Consider the following 20,443-nt stretch of genomic DNA (forward strand, 5'->3'; position numbering starts at 1 on the left):
TAGACATTGCAACACACACAGCTGCACCTCACGACGAGGGTCGTTCACCAGGTAATCCAGCAACAGCTCCACCTACAATAGCCATGTTGAAATAATCAGATTGGTGACATTGACCAGACTGGCCACACTAGTGTCTGGCCACAGATGAGCTCCTTGCTGAGCTACTTGGTGTAGACATTGCAACACACACAGCTGCACCTCACGACGAGGGTCGTTCACCAGGTAATCCAGCAACAGCTCCACCTACAATAGCCATGTTGAAATAATCAGATTGGTGACATTGACCAGACTGGCCACACTAGTGTCAGGCCACAGATGAGCTCCTTGCTGAGCTACTTGGTGTAGACATTGCAACACACACAGCTGCACCTCACGACGAGGGTCGTTCACCAGGTAATCCAGCAACAGCTCCACCTACAATAGCCATGTTGAAATAATCAGATTGGTGACATTGACCAGACTGGCCACACTAGTGTCTGGCCACAGATGAGCTCCTTGCTGAGCTACTTGGTGTAGACATTGCAACACACACAGCTGCACCTCACGACGAGGGTCGTTCACCAGGTAATCCAGCAACAGCTCCACCTACAATAGCCATGTTGAAATAATCAGATTGGTGACATTGACCAGACTGGCCACACTAGTGTCAGGCCACAGATGAGCTCCTTGCTGAGCTACTTGGTGTAGACATTGCAACACACACAGCTGCACCTCACGACGAGGGTCGTTCACCAGTGTAACGGTCGTATTCCTCTTGGAATACGTACTGTCACTTTGGGTCACGTAGCTCAGGAATGAAACTCAGCACTCGCTTACAAAACCCAACTTTATTAATTACTCAAAACAACACAAAGAACACAAAGCTAAACTAACAATCAAAAAAGGTAGAGTAGACTGGAACTGTATAAATGAGTTAGGAACTTAAACCCCAATTTGGAAAAGACTCTACACCCCAATTTTGAAAACCCTAAACATTTTCTTACCTGGACCCAAGGCCAAGGGCCTTGGGCTCCAGCTCCCCCAGCAGGACCCCGTCCTCAGGTGCACCACACAAACCACTCCACACAAAACTGACCCCTTGATCAAGTGCACTGGCCTACTTAAAGCAACAGCCTTCAGTAGGTCAGCACAACAAGTTATTGTTTAACAACACTACCAGCCTACTCACACAACATTGCCAAACACTTCCTCTTTACAATATTCGACCCCTTCCATTACATCCCCCCATTTCCTCCAGACGATGTCCCCAGCGTCTCAACTACATAGATACATCCACTCAGAGAGAGAGAAAAAAAAAATTGATAACAAAAACTGATTAAAATCTTTTAAAATTGTACCTAAACAAAATTAAAATAAGGTTTAGGAGGGGAAGAACTGACCAACTGTTTGCTGACTACCTCAGCAGTTGCGTCGATAAAGCCTCCTCGAACAGTCGTTGGTCTTCAGATGTTTGACCACAGCCATGTCTTCTGCGATGTCTCCCACTTCGGTGTCTATAGTCTGTAGTCCATCCAGCGTTCCTTGACAGCATTGATGATGAATCGACTTTGGTTGACGATGATGTTGGACTGCTTTTGCCATTGATTGAGTGTACTGCAGCCTGAAGTTCTCCTCTTCTTAAAAGCCATTGCCCCCAGCTGCGTTTCCCCAGTTTTCATTGAGTTTGACAAAGTCTCTTCCTCCGATCACAATGTTGAAGATAACACGGCAAATCATGAAGTTCTTGTAGCCTTGTCTACAGTTGGTCAGTGGGGATGGGTAAATAGGAAGCCTACACAAATATATAACTCACAACAAAAACAACATATGATTTATAAAAAAACCCTAGACTTTTAAAGAAATTCTCAAACTCACATTAAGAACAAAACAAAACAACCAACATTGAAACAAAAATTATTGAAACTAAGGGAAGTGTTTGGAATGTGTTACCTTAACAAATCATTGGCCTCTACGATTAAACAACAAAACATTATAAATAATTTCAGATTGATTTACTTTAAATTCTTCAAATATAACCTTTTTCAAAGCATTTAAAACAATAAATGATGGAACAGTCTTTCATTTCTAGTATAATTTAATTTAATTCTGAATAAACAAAAATATTCAATTTGTCTCCCATTTAAGTCCCTGATAATTAAAAATCTAAACAACAAAATATATCTCAATAAAATATTCTTTTAATACATAATCCGTCTTTGTCTTTAAATTTTGTGAGACTATTAAATTCACTAAAGGACACTATTGCAACATTTAAAACATTATTTCCCAATACAGTTATTTTCGGGGAGTCATGCGATTTATCTCTTACCTAACAAAACAAAATCATCTCCCGAATCAAATTCAATTTCCCTTAGTATCTTTAAAAACACGACTAAAATTTATTACTATAAAAAATAATAGTTAAACAAACATTTCAAATCACTCCCTACTTTGCTTTGGTGTTAAAACAAGTGAAACATTTTACTTCAGTAGGCTACATTTTTAAATCACATACTTCAAAAACTTAAAAAGCAATACATAAATTCAGAAAATGAACTTGAAAAATTGCATGTGTAATTCTCTGATAAAAATTCAAAAACATGATTGCTGAAAAAAAATGATTTGGGCCCAAATCGTTACAAACTAACCCATAAGCAAAACCAATTTCCCTTTTAAAATTTATCCAACAATCTATCACCTGTAAAAACAAAAATTTGTTCCCAAAATAAAACATTCATGCATTGCTGATTTCCCAAAGCAAACTCTAGAGCATCAGTATTAAAAGGTAAACATTGTAACAAAACACGGTCAGCACTCAGCAAGGTCAGGTCACAGAGAGGCCATTTACACTACGCTCAGCATTCCTCAGCCTACAAACATGCTGACTACTGTCACCTCAACTTTGCTCGTGCAATACTCTGAAATATCAACATATAAACACCTACTCTAATCATTAACAGTATTAACCATTCTTAAAAATCCCCATCTGAAAAAATATAATACTATGAAAATAAAGTGTAAACTCAAATATATTCCTAAAACAGTACACCATAAAACATTATGAATAATTATCCCTCAAACTACTTCTACAAAATTTAATATATTGATCCATTATTCACTGCATCTACCGCGCATAAAGGGCTGAAACATACTAATTTTAACACACATGTTCGCCACATTATTTGCACAATATACACTCTAGGGTGGAAATAGCAGGTCTGCAACCACAGAATCGCATCATCAAGAAACCTGGGAACTACAAGATCCCAGATTTAACACAAGTTTAACGAGGCAAATACACACACTTGTGCACAGCAAACAACATCTGAAACACACATTACACATGTGCACCCAGCACAGGACCAATAAAAACCTTGTACAGCTAGCACATAGCATACAGCACAAAAATACCTCGTGCACTCAGCACATAACACGAATTCACCTTGTGCTCCCAGCACATAACAAATGAAAACCCTGTGCATCCAGCACAATTCATAATACCTCGTGCATCCAGCACGTAACGCAATAACTCTCGTGCTTCCAAACACGACACACAATAAACTCAACGAACACATATCGAACTCACGTGCAACCCGCACATGACGCATAGAACACTCGTGTAACCGAACACGAACACATGTCGAACTCACGTGCAACCCGCACATGACGCATAGAACACTCGTGTAACCCAACACGAACACATATCGAACTCACGTGCAACCCGCACATGACACATAGAACACTCGTGTAACCGAACACGAACACATATCAAACTCACGTGCAACCCGCACATGCCACATAGAACACTCGTGTAACCAAACACGAACACATATCAAACTCACGTGCAACCCACACATGACACATAAACTCGCACTAAACATCACTGGAAAACTTCACATTTACGACATTCCAGCCGTTCACTGCTGTCCCAAAACACACTGAACCCCCAAAAAAACTGATTAAAACTGCACCAAAGTGATGATTACAAATTTAAAAAAAAATATATTCAAAAACCAAATTTTTCTTCACTAAATGAACCCCAAAAATTAAAGCCAATTATTTAGCCCAAGAGGTACCAAGATCGAAGTTTTGTAAAAAATTACAAAACTCCTGGCGTTTCCATCACCTTGTAACGGTCGTGTTCCTCTTGGAATACCAACTGTTACTTTGGGTAACGTAGCTCAGGAATGAAACTCAGCACTCGCTTACAAAACCCAACTTTATTAATTACTCAAAACAACACAAAGAACACAAAGCTAAACTAACAATCAAAAAAGGTAGAGTAGACTGGAACTGTATAAATGAGTTAGGAACTTAAACCCCAATTTGGAAAAGACTCTACACCCCAATTTTGAAAACCCTAAACATTTTCTTACCTGGACCCAAGGCCAAGGGCCTTGGGCTCCAGCTCCCCCAGCAGGACCCCGTCCTCAGGTGCACCACACAAACCACTCCACACAAAACTGACCCCTTGATCAAGTGCACTGGCCTACTTAAAGCAACAGCCTTCAGTAGGTCAGCACAACAAGTTATTGTTTAACAACACTACCAGCCTACTCACACAACATTGCCAAACACTTCCTCTTTACAATATTCGACCCCTTCCATTACACCAGGTAATCCAGTAACAGCTCCACCTACAATAGCCATGTTGAAATAATCAGATTGGTGACATTGGTCAGACTGGCCACACTAGTGTCAGGCCACAGATGAGCTCCTTGCTGAGCTACTTGGTGTAGACATTGCAACACACACAGCTGCACCTCACGACGAGGGTCGTTCACCAGGTAATCCAGCAACAGCTCCACCTACAATAGCCATGTTGAAATAATCAGGTTTGTGACATTGACCAGACTGGCCACACTAGTGTCAGGCCACAGATGAGCTCCTTGCTGAGCTACTTGGTGTAGACATTGCAACACACACAGCTGCACCTCACGACGAGGGTCGTTCACCAGGTAATCCAGTAACAGCTCCACCTACAATAGCCATGTTGAAATAATCAGGTTTGTGACTTTGGCCAGACTGGCCACACTAGTGTCAGGCCACAGATGAGCTCCTTGCTGAGCTACTTGGTGTAGACATTGCAACACACACAGCTGCACCTCACGAAGAGGGTCGTTCACCAGGTAATCCAGCAACAGCTCCACCTACAATAGCCATGTTGAAATAATCAGATTGGTGACATTGGCCAGACTGGACACACTAGTGTCAGGCCACAGGTGAGCTCCTTGCTGAGCTACTTGGTGTAGACATTGCAACACACACAGCTGCACCTCACGACGAGGGTCGTTCACCAGGTAATCCAGCAATAGCTCCACCTACAATAAATAGCCATGTAATAATAATTAGATTGGTGACATTGGTCAGACTCTTGTGTCCAATGTTATGGTTCTTGATGGTCAAATCTAGGAATATCATAATTTGACCTGAATTCTATAAATCTGAATTGAAGTAGAAATTTTTAATTATGAAAATCAAGTCTCACTAATCTTTTTAAATAATTCAAATAAATTCATTTTCAAAGAATACTAATGGTTATATGATTTCAAATTTCCAAATTCAGTCTCAGACAAATTTCATAAACGATTTAAACATTTGACAAAAATATCATTCTTATCTTGCGTAGCCTTTTATGTGTATCTAAGAAACTTTGGAATCTGGATTTGTAAGGAAAGCAGCTGACCTCTACCCCTTTCCAAAAAAATCCTCCTTCAGTATATAATTCTCGAATTTCTAGCAAACAGTAAGGAACTAAGCCACGCTGGTATCTACCTGATTGGGAATCTCCACCAGAGTAGCGGAGGCCAGCTTGGTGAGTGTACCCAGAGTGACGACCACAAAGTCTTGCGCAGGATACTTGGGCAGCAAGTCCGTGCACAGCTGTCGTACCTGTCAGACAAATCAGGCACTGATTAACCTACAAGAGTTAAAACAACCTAACCTACTCAACTCACGTGTATTTCTACTCAAGCAGTAGTGCTACTAATGCACCGTACTAGGTAGCATGCAAAATTAAAACCCCTTACCTAAATTTTAAATAGGCCTATATCAAACTACGCAGAAAAAAATTTAGATTCAAGAATCAGTGATGGATATGTAATTCTTTCATGAAGCAGGTTCAAAACCACATCAATCTCTTCTGTGTTCACTTCCCTGTTGTAAAGCACATGTATAGCTAATGGAAATATAAATTAGTTAGTAATTATACATCTCAGGTAGTATTGACATTACCATGGCAGCCGTAGACGTGTCGTGATGCATATGTTGTAATATAGGGATGAGCTGAAGCTTCATATGAGCAGGCGTGGCCAGACCTTGGATCATGTGAGAGATCTTGTTACACATACTGACAGCAAACGATCTGAAATATTACAATACACTGTAAATAATACGCTTAACACTTCACTGTGGTTGTGTGATGTAGAGAGGTGGCTAAGATGGGGAACCAATGAGTTGAGCACGGATAAGTGCAGGAAAATGTTAAAATCCTGTTGTAACCAATAGCAGAGTTTCAAATTGGCTAAATTTATTTATTAATGTAGTTGTTCAAAGAGCTGAAAAGGTAGCAGCACTGTACATTCACCAAAAAGTCAGGACTACCAAATTTAGGTAACAATCTGGGACAAAAGGGTTGGATATGCTTACCATAATTGGAACAACAATTTTACGAACTTCACATTACGGTTAGGAGTGATACAGGGTGCTTAAAGTACAATGACCTTCCTGTACAAAAGCTTAACGTAATCTATATAAGGTTATATAGAATATATCATCAGTGATTCTGAAAACAACATAAAACATGAACTAACTATACTGAGCAATCAAAGTTGGCAGAGTGTTTTCCTGGGTAGCACGCTCGGCAGTGAGTCCAGTTGCCTCACAGAACTGTGGGTATAACGAATTCTAGATAAATAAGGATAAATTATTACACATTATCCTTACGCAACACATCAAGCTTCAGATTTTATAACAGGATGAGAAGTCTACTTGTGTTGGTTAGTCTGACTACCTATTACAACGTTACTTGTCTCTAACTACACATTAGCTTAGAAAATAGACTGGACTAACTTGGACTGAGCTGCGAACTGCATGGCAGCGTAAATGGCAGCCTCCACCTCGACAGCATCGTGAGAGTCTAGACTGCGTCGGATGCTGTGATGGACCTGTTGTCTCTCAGGGATGATGTTGGCAACACTGCCTAGTGTGCGAAGAGTGAGAGCTCGGGCAACCTGCCGGCATGTACAACAACATGAGCTAGCTGCATTGGAATCAAATTGCAGGATCAGGTTAATTTGAACCCTGACACATCAAGGTGCGAGTTTTAATGCAAATTGCCTTGACTGGAGGAAGAGTGTTGAATGTATGGAAATATAGCTATTCGTTGCAAAAAACAGGCGTTTTTATACAAAGTCTTTGATTTACATATTTTTTGCTATAGAAATATACTTGCCAACCCACAAGTCAGTTGCCAGCTGACTATATGGTACTTTGGAAAACTCCAGACAATTAATTGTCAATTGCCCGACTGACAATAAATCCATTAAAGTGACGTTGTGGGTTCAGATGGAAATCTTAATACGCGCCATTGAATTTTATCAGTAGGCTAACCTCTTGTAGGTACTCTACCGGCTCGCTCATACCTTGCTTTGCTAAAACATTACTCTCACTGGCTTGAGGCCAATGTGGACAGGAAAAGCTAAGTAAAAAGAGGTCGCCAACCTCTTAAAAAATGTGCTATTCCAGCGTTCTACAGTATTAGGTATCAGCTACTCACAGGATCATTGGAGTGAATGACACTGAACACTCTTCTCACAAACTCGTCGATATTGAGGATTTTATCTAAATGTTTCTCACTCTGCTGGCAAACTCGAAGCACCCAAAGTCTGAGGAAATTGTTCCTGAAAGTGGGACAAATTTGTGATATGATTTCCAATCTGAAATAACTTATGTAACAGACGTTAATTTTAAGAAAGGACCGTGAGGCGAAGTTCTCCTTATAATGAAGGATTTTCATTTAATTTCATTTCTATAATTAATCTGGATGAACTTAATCACAAGAATTTTCTGAACATCACAAGATTTGCAATTTTTTTATTGAATTGAATTGAAAAATTCTTTATTGCTCAATATAGGCCTACATAGTTATAGTTGTTGTAACAGTAAAAATCACAATAATAGTTGAAACACAATTCTGAATATAGTACCTATTTCTACAACTATGCCTATATACTTAAACGCAATTTTTTTAAACTTTAAACTGTTTGCGAAACATGAAAATAGCATAATGAAACAGAGCAATAAAGCCCTAAAGTTATAAACCTGTGCGGGATCTATATTTAAAACTTACACAAACTCAGTATAGTAGAGAGAGTGTCTGGCCGGAATCAGTGCCACAGTCTACATAAATATATTTAACACCCAAATCTATCTATATATATAATACGCTAAGCCGATTTTTGTAAACAGAACTCCTCCCTCATTTTTGGACCGATTTTGATGATTAAAGTGTCAAACAAATGGCCCTAATCTGTAGTTTTGCAAAGTGTTTTTAGATTTTAGATATCTTTATTAGTTTGGGCAGGATCTTCCATCAAAGTTGGGTTTTCTCCCATAAGATTAACATGGGGGAATCTAAATATTTAATTGGAAACTTTGTATCCACTAATTTGAGAGAACGGGTGGGCGTAGAAACTTGGTAGAGGGGTCCAAAGAAAGGTCTTGGTCTGTAGATGAGTTATCGAAAGAAAAACGAAGTAATTTCGCTTAGGGCTCTGCCCCAGAAGCCTTTAAAGACCCATCCACAGATTTGTTTACATTTTGGCCAAGTAGATAATACTTTTTAATGAAACAGCTGTTAATATTTTAAATTGTGTTTTAAACAACACATATTTATTGGGAGTTACTGAGTTGTCCAGAAGAAGTATTTGCAATGTTATTTTCTGATTTTAAAATAGATTTTCTTCTGTATCATATCATATTTTGCAATATAACGTTTCATCAGTGGAAATTCCTTTTATCACAGAACTCTTAGAATAATTTCTTATTGAACTATTTAATATCTGTTACGGGTTTTTGTCTGCCTTTTTCACTACTTTTGCCTTTATTTTATCATATTATTCTACAGATCATCTTAGATTCATGAGATTATTGTCATGCATGTCTTCAATCATTGTAAAAATAGTCGAATGTGTAATACAATACAAAATAATACAAGTGCAGAAGGGAACGTTGTCCATTTGAGCTGTGTCCATATTTTGTTAGATTAATAGCAATTTACAGCAACTGGATAAAACATTTTATAATAATTTATGAAGAAATATTTGCACGATTTAGAAAGTCATTAAGCTGTAAATCTGCAATTTGCTACAGACTTTTCAGGTAATATAAAGTATTCATTCATAATAGTGAACACATAATATAGATATGTATACAAATAATAATTTGAACTCTTAGAGAGCCTTTAAATATTACTAGAATAACGAAATGGGTTGTACATGTTTACTAGCGCTACTCAGAAATAACAACCATTTAATTTATCTCTAAAATATATATTCTTAAAGTGCACTGAGCAGCAGCCTATAAAAAATACTATGTAACTTACCCATATAGTTACAAAATGCTTGAACTCGCATTGTAATATTTATAATTCGGCTTATATTTCTCCAGCAGATTATTTATCTTCAGAAGAAGTTTATTGTGCTCTAATCATGTCTAATAACATCCAAAGACCGAAACCTTGCCTAAAATGGTATCTATCTTGAGAAACTATTTGCAGCATCCTACATTACGGACCGCGACCCACTGGGTTGTTAATATGATTGAAAATAATAAGACATTTCGACTATAAAAAAGGCATAAAGAGTAAATACTATTTAAGCAGCTACTTAAAGTATATTCCACTAAACCTAACTATCGGTAGATGAATTAGCGTAAGCCTTGAGAGTAACCGTCGATTTCGACGGGTTTCACCTAGTATATTTTATACCCAGCAGGTTCAAAACTTTTAGGCTAGGCTACATGTAAGTTACCGGTACAAGATGATAGTGAATATTCTTTAAGTTCTAGTAATAATCAAGACAGTAATACCACTACTTAAGGCTCCTTTTATACTCTCTAAGTGCATTGCGTTATATGGGAGCTTTTATACTCTGCGGCTGGCTAGATGCACGATGGCGCATCTAGGAGCCGCAGTAAACGTGCGGCCTCTAGGTGCACTGCGTTATATGGGAGCTTTTATAATCTGCGGCTGGCTAGATGCACGATGGCGCATCTAGGAGCCGCAGTAAACGTGCGGCCTCTACGTGCATTGTGTTATATGGGAGCTTTTATACTCTGCGGCTGGCTAGATGCACGATGGCGCATCTAGGAGCCGCAGTAAACGTGCGGCCTCTACGTGCATTGTGTTATATGGGAGCTTTTATACTCTGCGGCTGGCTAGATGCACGATGGCGCATCTAGGAGCCGCAGTAAACGTGCGGCCTCTACGTGCATTGTGTTATATGGGAGCTTTTATACTCTGCGGCTGGCTAGATGCACGATGGCGCATCTAGGAGCCGTAGTAAACGTGCGGCCTCTACGTGCATTGTGTTATATGGGAGCTTTTATAATCTGCGGCTGGCTAGATGCACGATGGCACATCTAGGAGCCGCAGTAAACGTGCGGCCTCTAGGTGCACTGCCTTATATGGGAGCTTTTATACTCTGCGGCTGGATAGATGAACGATGGTCAACCTACTACGACTGAAGTCAACATTGAACAGTTCATCGACAAAATAAAATCCAGACCAAGTTTGTGGGATCGTTCATCAGAGGACTACAAGCTCAGGGATGTCAAAGGGCTCATCAACACTAGTGGTTTGGTGAATAAAAATTCTTAAGTTGGTAGCCCTGATGAACCCACCGATGCCATGGCCGTGGCCGTTGTGCGGCGCCGCAGAGTATAAAAGGAGCCTAACACAGTTAATGGAGTATAATTCAATCAGTAGTTCTAGGCCTACACTAAGCTTTTTTTTTTTACCTACCCCACTCTGAAAACATCGGCAAGTTTCAAAAAAGAAGAATTAATAAGGATTGGAAATGGGTATTTCTCGAATAATCTTGGAAATCTAACAATCGCTTCACATTGTTCTCCAACTCGACCTGATCTCAAACCTGGAAAATAAAATTGCCATTAAAGTCAATTACTTAGTGTATAGTCAGCTTAAGTTTCAAATAGACTTCAGTACATATTAATTATATTTAGCCCAAAAGTTTGTATTCAACAAAGCTCCAACCATAAATAAGTAGCCTACAAACCTTACAGTCGTGGATCTATTAAATTTCCATTGAGCTTATTGATAAAAAAACTGTCTAATTAATAGCAGGTTGAATGGCATTAGTTTAATGTACAGTAGCCTAGGCTGACAAGGTTTAGGGTATTTCCAATGTAATAATCATTACTTAATACTCTAATACATTAAAATGCCAATGAAATAGTATTACAGTAGTCAGGGGTGCCCACAAGGGGGGGCCGTGACGCAGACTGCGTCATTGAAATTCTTGGGGGGGGCTCAAAAAATTCAAATGGGGGGGGGCTAAAGTTAATTGCAACAGTGTTCAACGTGACGACAATCCAATACATTACGAAGTCGCCAGATAGAAAGTGAACTAATTAATGACAATAGTTATATTATTGAATTAAATTAGTTAAAATAGGATTTTAGGGTAGTTTAGGATTCGTGTAGAAAGTTATTATTTAAGATTAGCAAGACGTGAGATCTAAGAGGGAGCGCACGGGATGGCTCAACTGCTGTGATAGATAAAAGATAACGCGTGGTACAGACACGTCCAGCTACACCGCGACTTAGCACAGCAGAACGCTTTGTTGACATAAAGCTCGTTAAAATACAATCAAGTAGCAAGTAGCATAGGCTACAATACTTTACACTATTGTGTAAATACTCGATTACCTGAGTTAATAGGGAGAGGGGGGGAATGAAAAATACGGTTAATCCAATATAGTATAAAAACAGATGACAAACTCATTAAAACGCTGTAAACAGCCAGATTTTTGTATTTTTATAAACAAAATTCAATATTGCACAATCATTATTATTGTAAATTTCAAATCATTTATCTTGGTTCAGTTGTACAAACGGCAACGTTTAAAATTGTAGCTAACTCAAACTCAACTAATCACTAGCCAAACATTGCATTGCTATAAATAACGTAAATATTAAAGGAACCTTTAGAAAGTGTTATAAGGTACTGCTCATGATAGACAGAGGCTACCGATAGGTGCTGTATCACAGCATAGGAATTGATGGATAAGTAATAAAAAAATGTAAAATTATATTTAGAGATAATTAAATCACTCTTTAAAAAAGAATGTAACGAGAACAATCTTGTTATTCTCTTTCTTTGTTCTTCTGTTCTTTAATAGGTTTCTCTTCAATTCATACACAAATTCAACAAGTCGCCATATTTAGGCCTACTCATTGGCCAATCACAGCCTTACTAAAGTTACCATGGTTATCACTCAATCACAGTGTCCTAAACATTATATCGTCATCATTCCCCAGCTGTTGTATCTGAAATCTGTTGTAACATAGCGCACAGCAGACAGAAGTGTATAGCGGAGCAGACGATTGTTGGCGCAAGCGTTGTTTCCATTTCATTTTCATCAAAGGAGCTGTGATGTTTCTAAAGGGAGGGAGATGGGATCGTTATATCGAGAAAGACGCTGACAATTCGTTAAGCAGAGGTTACGAACGCTATATAGATATTCTGGCAATAAAAAATTCCTTTAATTGAGGTGACTTATAATACTCTAATTTTATTTATATAGGAAGATAAGTTTTCCAGTCCTGTACAACACTGATTCACGGTCTTTTCCCTGTAATCAAAATTCAAGTACAACTTGATACACACAGAATCTCCGGTTCCCGACCTGGATGATGGCTAGTTATTTAATTTAATTTACAGTTACATATTAGTACTCGTGATAAATCAAACCCGTTGTAAGCAACACGGTTATTAATCTCACTTGGTTTTGGATTTGCTTACAAACGAGATCGGAAATGGTTAGGGCCTACACAGTATTCTTAAAGAACATTTATGTAAAAATATCAGTGACAGCTAGGAAAAGGAATCTTTATCAAAACAGCTGTTCGTAATTTCATATATGACGTGTTCTCTTAACAGATTATTAGTATTTCATAAATTAATGACGTATGTAGTAAACATGGAGAAAATAAACTAGAAAAATCACACAAAATTGTGTTTTTGATCGTCCGTTATTTTATTTCCAAAATAGTGAGGCCATATTTTTAATGGCTATAAGGACTCTCTCGCCAATCCTGTGGATACAATTAAACCATTAGAATCATAATCGGTACTCTAGTTTTCTTTAGAGTAGGCCATGAGTAGGCTGCATAAAATGCCTTCTGGGCCGTGACAGACGGACATAAATTGAGATAAGACATGTTTCAACTTCTTCAATGTACATAAATAACCCCAAAATATGTATAATTCTGAGCAATGTACAGACAAAACTATAACTTTATTGATATATAGATTAACTGGGTTTGAATTTTAAATAGGCTACCGTATCTAAAAAAAATTATAAAACTTCTTTTATAGTTTTACAAATAGTGCTGGGCGGGGGAATAATGTTTCTCATTTGTTGTGTAGCCTACATCATTTATGGGGGGGGGGGGCTGTTGCTCAATTGGGGGGGGGGGGTGCGTCATGCGTCTAGGGGGGGATGGGCACCCCTGCAGTAGTAGATACACTTAGAAACATATTAAAGGCCCAGGTTTTTACTGTCATATTACACATGTGGCACTGTTAAATAAGGCAGAATTGGAAGGTAGAACTACACAAACACTTTGAATGAATGAATGAATGAATTATGAATTTATTCCACCACATATATAAAATTACACAACCAAATGTACAAAAGAAAAAAGGGTTTTATGCAAAACTAAACTAATTAACTATAACTAATTACTATATACATGTGTCAAAGGTTATTCCTATCTAATTAGTCCTGGAATTAGCAGACATAGGCTGTCCTGTGCGTCTGCTGTTTTGGGAACATCCCCGGAAATCGACCCCATCCACCTTGCACTGAAATTCGAGAAGCTAACTAACTTACTTAGCTAGCAACACAACACTATAAGTTAAAGAAAATCTTGTGGGTATATACCCACAATCAGTGTTGTTTAACTGATTAAAATTTAAAAGTCTTTCATGATAGCCTATTCTAGGTTAGGTTTACTTGGTAGTTTTACAAATTAGAAAAGTGTTAACGAACTAATTCTTAAATGGAGGTTAATGATTCGATACATGAATAAATAATTTGTCAACATATTCTAAAATCTACCTTTATCTAATTCTGTTAAGGCTGAATTTGCATCTTGTTCTGGTTCTCCCAAAACGGCATCACTAAAAGTCGACACTCGCACAGGTAACATGTTTGTTTGTAATTGATGTTACTCGATTTTGTAAACAATTTATAGCTTTTTTAGCTTACCAATTTTGTTTAATTTAACAAGTCGTCTTCTTAGTTAAACGTTTTTTGTCAAAGAAGTCAGTATAAGAAGATTTGCTATCTAATCTAATCGAAGTCGAACTGGACTAGTATTACGACGGATTGGTTTATTTTGACTTTGAGGTTAATTAGTAGTATTGTTTTTCTTTTTTTCTTCAAAATGCCACAATTATGGTGGCCTTGTTTAAATGTCATGAGGCCCCAGTGTTCCGTGGGCCTTTTTGTCTTAAATGTCATGAGGCCCCAGTGTTCGGTGGGCCCTTTTGTTTAAAGTTTAGTTTTAAACATCTAGTTTTTTCTCAATCTCAACTAATCCAATCCACCAACGCTATCAAAATTATGTTTTTTCTTTTCTACCCTGTACTACATAAAATGGTCAGGGATTTAGGTAATGGAACTTCGAAATATCTTGAGCTTTTTATGGTTCTTCATAAAACCTTTTCTTAGCTAATGGTTGGTCACTATTTAAAATTGATTAAATCTACATAAAGTTTGTGTTAATCATAAAAATTAATGTAGCCAATATAACTTTCATAACCAGTGATTATATAAAGTGAACAAGTGAAATGAAACTTTACAGAAAGATCCACAGCAAATATTTACAATATTACAAAATAACTATTCCAAATGTTTTTGTACAAAAGATCGTTTGGATAAACAGTGGCGGATCTAGAACAATCACAGGGGGGGGGTCTGGGGGGTTCGGCCCCCCCGAAAAATTGGTGTAAACTAAGTCTCCAAAATGGCAGTTTTATACCATTTCTTTTTGAAAATTTAGTGTGACAAATTATTTTACGCAATGTGTATGTACTACTGTATTACATGCAGTAAAACAAAAAATATATTATGTATGCTCTGGATCCGCCACTGTGGATAAAGCACTGTTGTAATAATCATTGAGCTGCCTCTGGCATATGGTTTAGTTAGGACGAATCTTGTGTGTTTCAAACAACCAAGTGCATAAAACCAATAAATTAAATATCCAAATTGTGTTGAATCGTTTTCAATGGGCTTGTAAGTTGTAATAATGAAGTCAGCCTGTAAATAGTTTTATGCCGTGAATAAACGAATCAAACGATAAAATATTGTTTTATCGTTCATCGTTTTAACCGAATGAAAATATCAAATCTATATTTTATATTCGGTTATTTCATTCGATATATCGTTTGGATGATTAGGTTAACCTATTCAGACGATATATCGAATGAACTAATCGATATACCAAATAATCGATCTATCACTCGATATTGTTATTCCGATGTTATTCATTGACAACAGATATGAAAGTCTACCCCTAGCGTAACGCGACTGACCAAATTATTTACTAAACTCTTGAGATTTTACACTTTTCTGAAAACCCGATGCAAGTCCATAGTCCATTCTGTCTTGAAAAGCAAAATTAAGTATGGGTCTGAAAATATAAGAACTCACCTTCCCATTCCTTGTTTGTAGGGGAATTATTTGTCTTTACTTGTGCCCCCAAGGAACCTAAAACATCTTACGCCTTATGACCGGGAGGTGGGTGAGCGGTCCGGTCTTCATCCCTAACTGAATGAATTTAAAGGCTGATTGTGTGTCTTATAAAAAAAAAAAAAAAAATACTATAGAGTCCTGGATCTCTTTCGTTAATCATGGATCTCAATAAAATCAACATTATCATTTAGGTATATCAGATTCAATAGGTGGCTCAAGAACATCATTATACAGGCAACATAGTCATTATTGACTGCAAGCTAAAACACATATACATACCTTCATCCTTTTGTAAAATCTACGGCCTGTTTTGGTGCAGCAGACATTTAATATATATGAATTAATTAATTAATTATATCTTTTTTTTAACAAAGTATTTACAAAATTGTACACACTTATTTAATGAAGAAAAACGCGAACCAGCATGATCGGACCATGGAAACTGGGTTTTTTGTGGGATTTATGGGCTAAAAATGGGGTTTCCCCATTTTGACCCAAAAAAAAAAAGAATTTTGCAATTTCTTTCTAAACCATTTTGTATAGCTTAAAAAAGAAGTAATTTAGTATATTGAAGTGCTGTTGTATGCCTAAAGGTTACGGAAAAAAAAGAATGTAATTTAAAATTACCATGTTATTCTTATGAAGAAAATAAAAACTGTTGTAGTTTACTTGTTTATGGATATATGTTATGTTATTGGTCAAATTTATTTCATCTATTGCCGTATGGTCAGCAACCGCTTTTTACCTTCCCCGTAGCAGCAAACCTAAGCACTAGTTAAATGTAATGTTATTTAAATTGGGAATATGTGTTATTTGTGGGAATATTTTAGTAAAAATGTAATCAGAGTTGAAATTTGCTTAGTCTGCAGGTGTACGGGGGGTATTTTTAATTGTTAGTTAATTGATTTGTTCTGTACTGTACTTGTTTGATTCTATCTGCTATTTAGATCCATTGATATTTGTTTTATCTGTTCCAGATGAAAGTCATGGTTAGGATTGGAGGAACAAACCCCAAGACCTTAAATTGAATACAATGAAAAGGCTGCTAAACGATGAAACAATGATACATTTATCATACACTGGGAAAAAGGATTCAAAGAACTAAAAGACAGTTTTGGAAGGAGCCAAATTTGCCAGAGCATTCATGGTCAGTTAGCAAAAATTATTCAAACAGAACACTTTACTCCACTCTCTAATATTTCAAATGGTTTTTAGGAAATGTTTTTGTCTGAAAAAGCAAATTTTCTGTAAACTTCATAAATTAAAAATAATGCTGCAAACATTTTTTGTTATCTGAGTATATGAATGAATGATGACTTACATCTTTATTCCAACAAAACTGAACACACATATTCAATGGAGAAAAAACATAAAAATGTTAAATCAAAAGAATTAATTTATGTTTTTTTTCATACGTAAAATGATATGAAACAATCATGTGTGTTTCATGTTGGAATGCTCAAGTGTGCTAATGCCAACTAATATTTCTCTCTTATTTTGGTGAAGATTTGTGTTTGGTAATAAACAAACAAACAAAAATGGTACACAAGAAACACCCTCTACACAAACCATAGTGAAAATGTTTTATCTACTCTTCTACTGTATGGCAAAACATACCTTACAAGTCTTCAGCTCACATAGGATGATGGAGTATGAAAACTGCCTATCCCACAATCTGGGAGTATTTATAGTATTTGACATTACATTGGACATAACCTTCAGTTGGCAAATGAACACTCTGGTTCACACTATTAAAAATATATGTTTGAAAACCCTAATTTTTTTATATGTTACATCAAATAGTCTTGCTTCTTGCATTTTAAGATTGTATTTTTCCTTTCAGATTCATCTATCTTTTTTGTGTTTTCATTTGTCTATTTTTAAACACTGTCTCTGATGTAGACAAGCTAACATCTACAAGCTAAAACAATGAACTTGACATCCTTGTATTTGGCAAAATTCTGAACGGCTGAATAAAAGTTGATACTGTATTTGTCAATAAATAACAACTCTACAGGGAAAAGGAGTATAAAAAAATAGAATGAAGAACTTGTTACATGTAATATATTTTATTATTTTCTATTACATACATATAGTAACAACATAACTATATTGAAGTCAATTATACCTTCTGATCATTTCACTCGTTATAACTGTGTTATTGTTATACATTGCTAAATATTTGGTATTAAAGAAGAACCGTATGAGGCTTCTGTCTACTGAAACACTCATCTCTAATTCCGTAACAATAATATTTCATTTAAAATTAATCAATAATATTTACATTAACAATTGACACAAACATACTTATAGGAAATATCTTGAAACATTACTGTGGTGTAAGTAAAATTTTTGAAAGGGGATTAAAAAATAAATCACAGTATGTTCGATAACTTAAACTTCAATAAAAACAGAATAAACGTCGGTAAAATTATATATTTACAAAGTGCTAACAAGTTTCTAGACTGAAAACAACAAACTAGAAGCAATTGGAAGAATAACGGCTACATAAGTCTACTCAAGTTATATACAAGACCAATATTCACAATTTAATATTCACAACTCGTAAGAATTTACGCTGCACAAACCACACTGACCTTCCACAAAAGTCGGTAAATGTTAATGATTTCTAACTCTCTTCAATTATCAATTAAATAAGTCTTAAGTATATTCAATTCAATATAATAATTTTTGGGGGTATAATACGGTAACAATTAATTTTAAAAAACTGCAAAATAATTGTTCCTTCATTATTAAATTTTGTAATTTTTGTAATTATTTCCAAATTTTAAACTAAATACAAGAAAATGATGATAAATAAAAATTATTAACTATTGTTCCTAGAGCAAAGATTGAACATTTTAGTCATACCAAAAACATTTAGGGAGAGACTGGCAGCCTAATTTATTATTGCACTTGCGTAATTATAATCTGTGCGTGGAAAGTACCAAGCAAAGAAAAGAGAGCCAGAATAGTAAAGGCATGAATAGAACGAATTATTAATGACACTGGGATTCTAAACCACAACATTTAACAAGTCAAAGTCCATAACACTTATGATCAAAAGACTCTTTTACAAAAAATAAATAAAAAATGTAAATATTTCCTGATATGGTAAAAAAATTAAAAATGCAACTTAAAAGGTAAACTTTATAAAGCTGTAGTAAGTCTAGGTTGCTTGAAATTTGTTTTTAAAGGATACTTCCAGTCTAATAACAAAGTGAAACAAATAATTTAAAAAGCTTTTCATCAAACCAAGACCTTGATAACTGGGAATGTACACAAAGAAGCCAACAAACACTTATAATTGTTCATTTAGTGGATCTGAAACAAAACATAAAAAGGGTTAGGAAATAAAAAAAAAACATAAACAAAAATGAATAAAAGTAAAATTGCAAAATTATAACAAAAAAATGGAATGTGAAGAACGAGTTAAGTAATAAAACGTTCAATTGTCAATAGATTAAACATCCACAGAAACAATCAGTCAAATCTGTATTGTCTTCAGGCCTCGGCAAAGCAGTCACTTATATACAATCGAGGTTAACAACAATGTTTGTAATAAAACAAAATACATTTTTTCTCCAATAATAACGGTTATGTAGTTTTAGTCAAGGTCTAACGAAACAGGAAAAAAACTATAGACCACCAAAAACAAAATGGTTACTTTTTCAACAGCCAGTGTACATTGAAAAATGAAAGACTGGTGCATAACCAGGAGAAATATTTTACAGTAAGGATATTCAAAACGTTACGGTTACTGATAAAGGCGTAAACGACACAGAGAGAGAGTTTAGACAGTCTATGCTACGTCCGCAAACACCCGGCGATCGGGGAAATAGACACAGATGGCTTAGAGAACACCACAGACTATTTACACACTCAAGCGCAGGGCCACTCAGTGCCGACGAATATGTAACTTACCATATGATTGGTGAACTAGGTGTTAAAAAAATTAGAACGGGGGGTGTTCAGGATTTGAGAATTTGGAGTGATTGAAAAATATTAGAAGGAAAACAGAATCAACAAGGAGGACGAAAATCCTCCAGGAAATAAATGGAGACTATGCTCTCTTTTGTGTATTCTGTTATTCTTATGGAGTTATATGGCTGTTAGGCTACCGAGTGGCAACGGACTGGTGAACGGAAATGCTTATGGTACAACATCTTAGTATGGTATATGATATGACGCGACGCTCGCACATCGCTTATGTACAGCTACGATCCTACAAGTAGGCCTTACAACAACCGTCCCTCACAAATACACCAAATAACAACAGTAAAATTTTCAATATATTTTTCTCGAATATGAGTTGAAGGGCACTACTCATTTTCGATCAAAATTACTCATAAATACTCATTTATTCGTAAAAAATACTTAATTTTTTCATTTGTATACATGCGATTCAACAAATACAGTACAAAAATTAGAATCGGTTCTGACGTGTCGTCGTTTT

General features: G+C 36.3%; 2 protein-coding genes across 6 annotated transcripts in view; both read right to left on the reverse strand.

Annotated features, from left to right (window-relative positions):
* Positions 1–14,562, reverse strand: part of LOC128991627 (integrator complex subunit 7-like) — a 33,333-nt gene extending 18,771 nt beyond the window's left edge. The window contains exons 1-6 of the mRNA XM_054414679.1: positions 14,347–14,562; positions 11,003–11,132; positions 7,757–7,880; positions 7,051–7,211; positions 6,214–6,343; positions 5,755–5,871 (exon numbers count right to left, since the gene is read on the reverse strand). Of these exons, the coding sequence (XP_054270654.1) occupies positions 5,755–5,871; positions 6,214–6,343; positions 7,051–7,211; positions 7,757–7,880; positions 11,003–11,132; positions 14,347–14,437 (753 nt within the window). The 5' untranslated portion in view covers positions 14,438–14,562. The remainder of the gene's footprint in view (positions 1–5,754; positions 5,872–6,213; positions 6,344–7,050; positions 7,212–7,756; positions 7,881–11,002; positions 11,133–14,346) is intronic.
* Positions 14,563–18,037: 3,475 nt separating this feature from the next.
* The window catches only part of LOC128991661 (synapse-associated protein of 47 kDa-like), a 58,986-nt gene continuing 56,580 nt past the window's right edge, over positions 18,038–20,443 (reverse strand). For all 5 annotated transcript variants that reach the window (XM_054414744.1, XM_054414742.1, XM_054414747.1 and 2 more), the window contains one exon: positions 18,038–19,311. In XM_054414744.1, coding sequence (XP_054270719.1) covers positions 19,299–19,311 — 13 coding nt within the window. In that variant the 3' untranslated portion in view covers positions 18,038–19,298. The remainder of the gene's footprint in view (positions 19,312–20,443) is intronic.

This window comes from Macrosteles quadrilineatus, unplaced genomic scaffold (genome assembly GCF_028750875.1).
Source record: "Macrosteles quadrilineatus isolate MER2022 unplaced genomic scaffold, UCM_ALF_1.0 Scaffold_4__1_contigs__length_99947679, whole genome shotgun sequence".
Lineage (NCBI taxonomy): Eukaryota > Metazoa > Arthropoda > Insecta > Hemiptera > Cicadellidae > Macrosteles > Macrosteles quadrilineatus.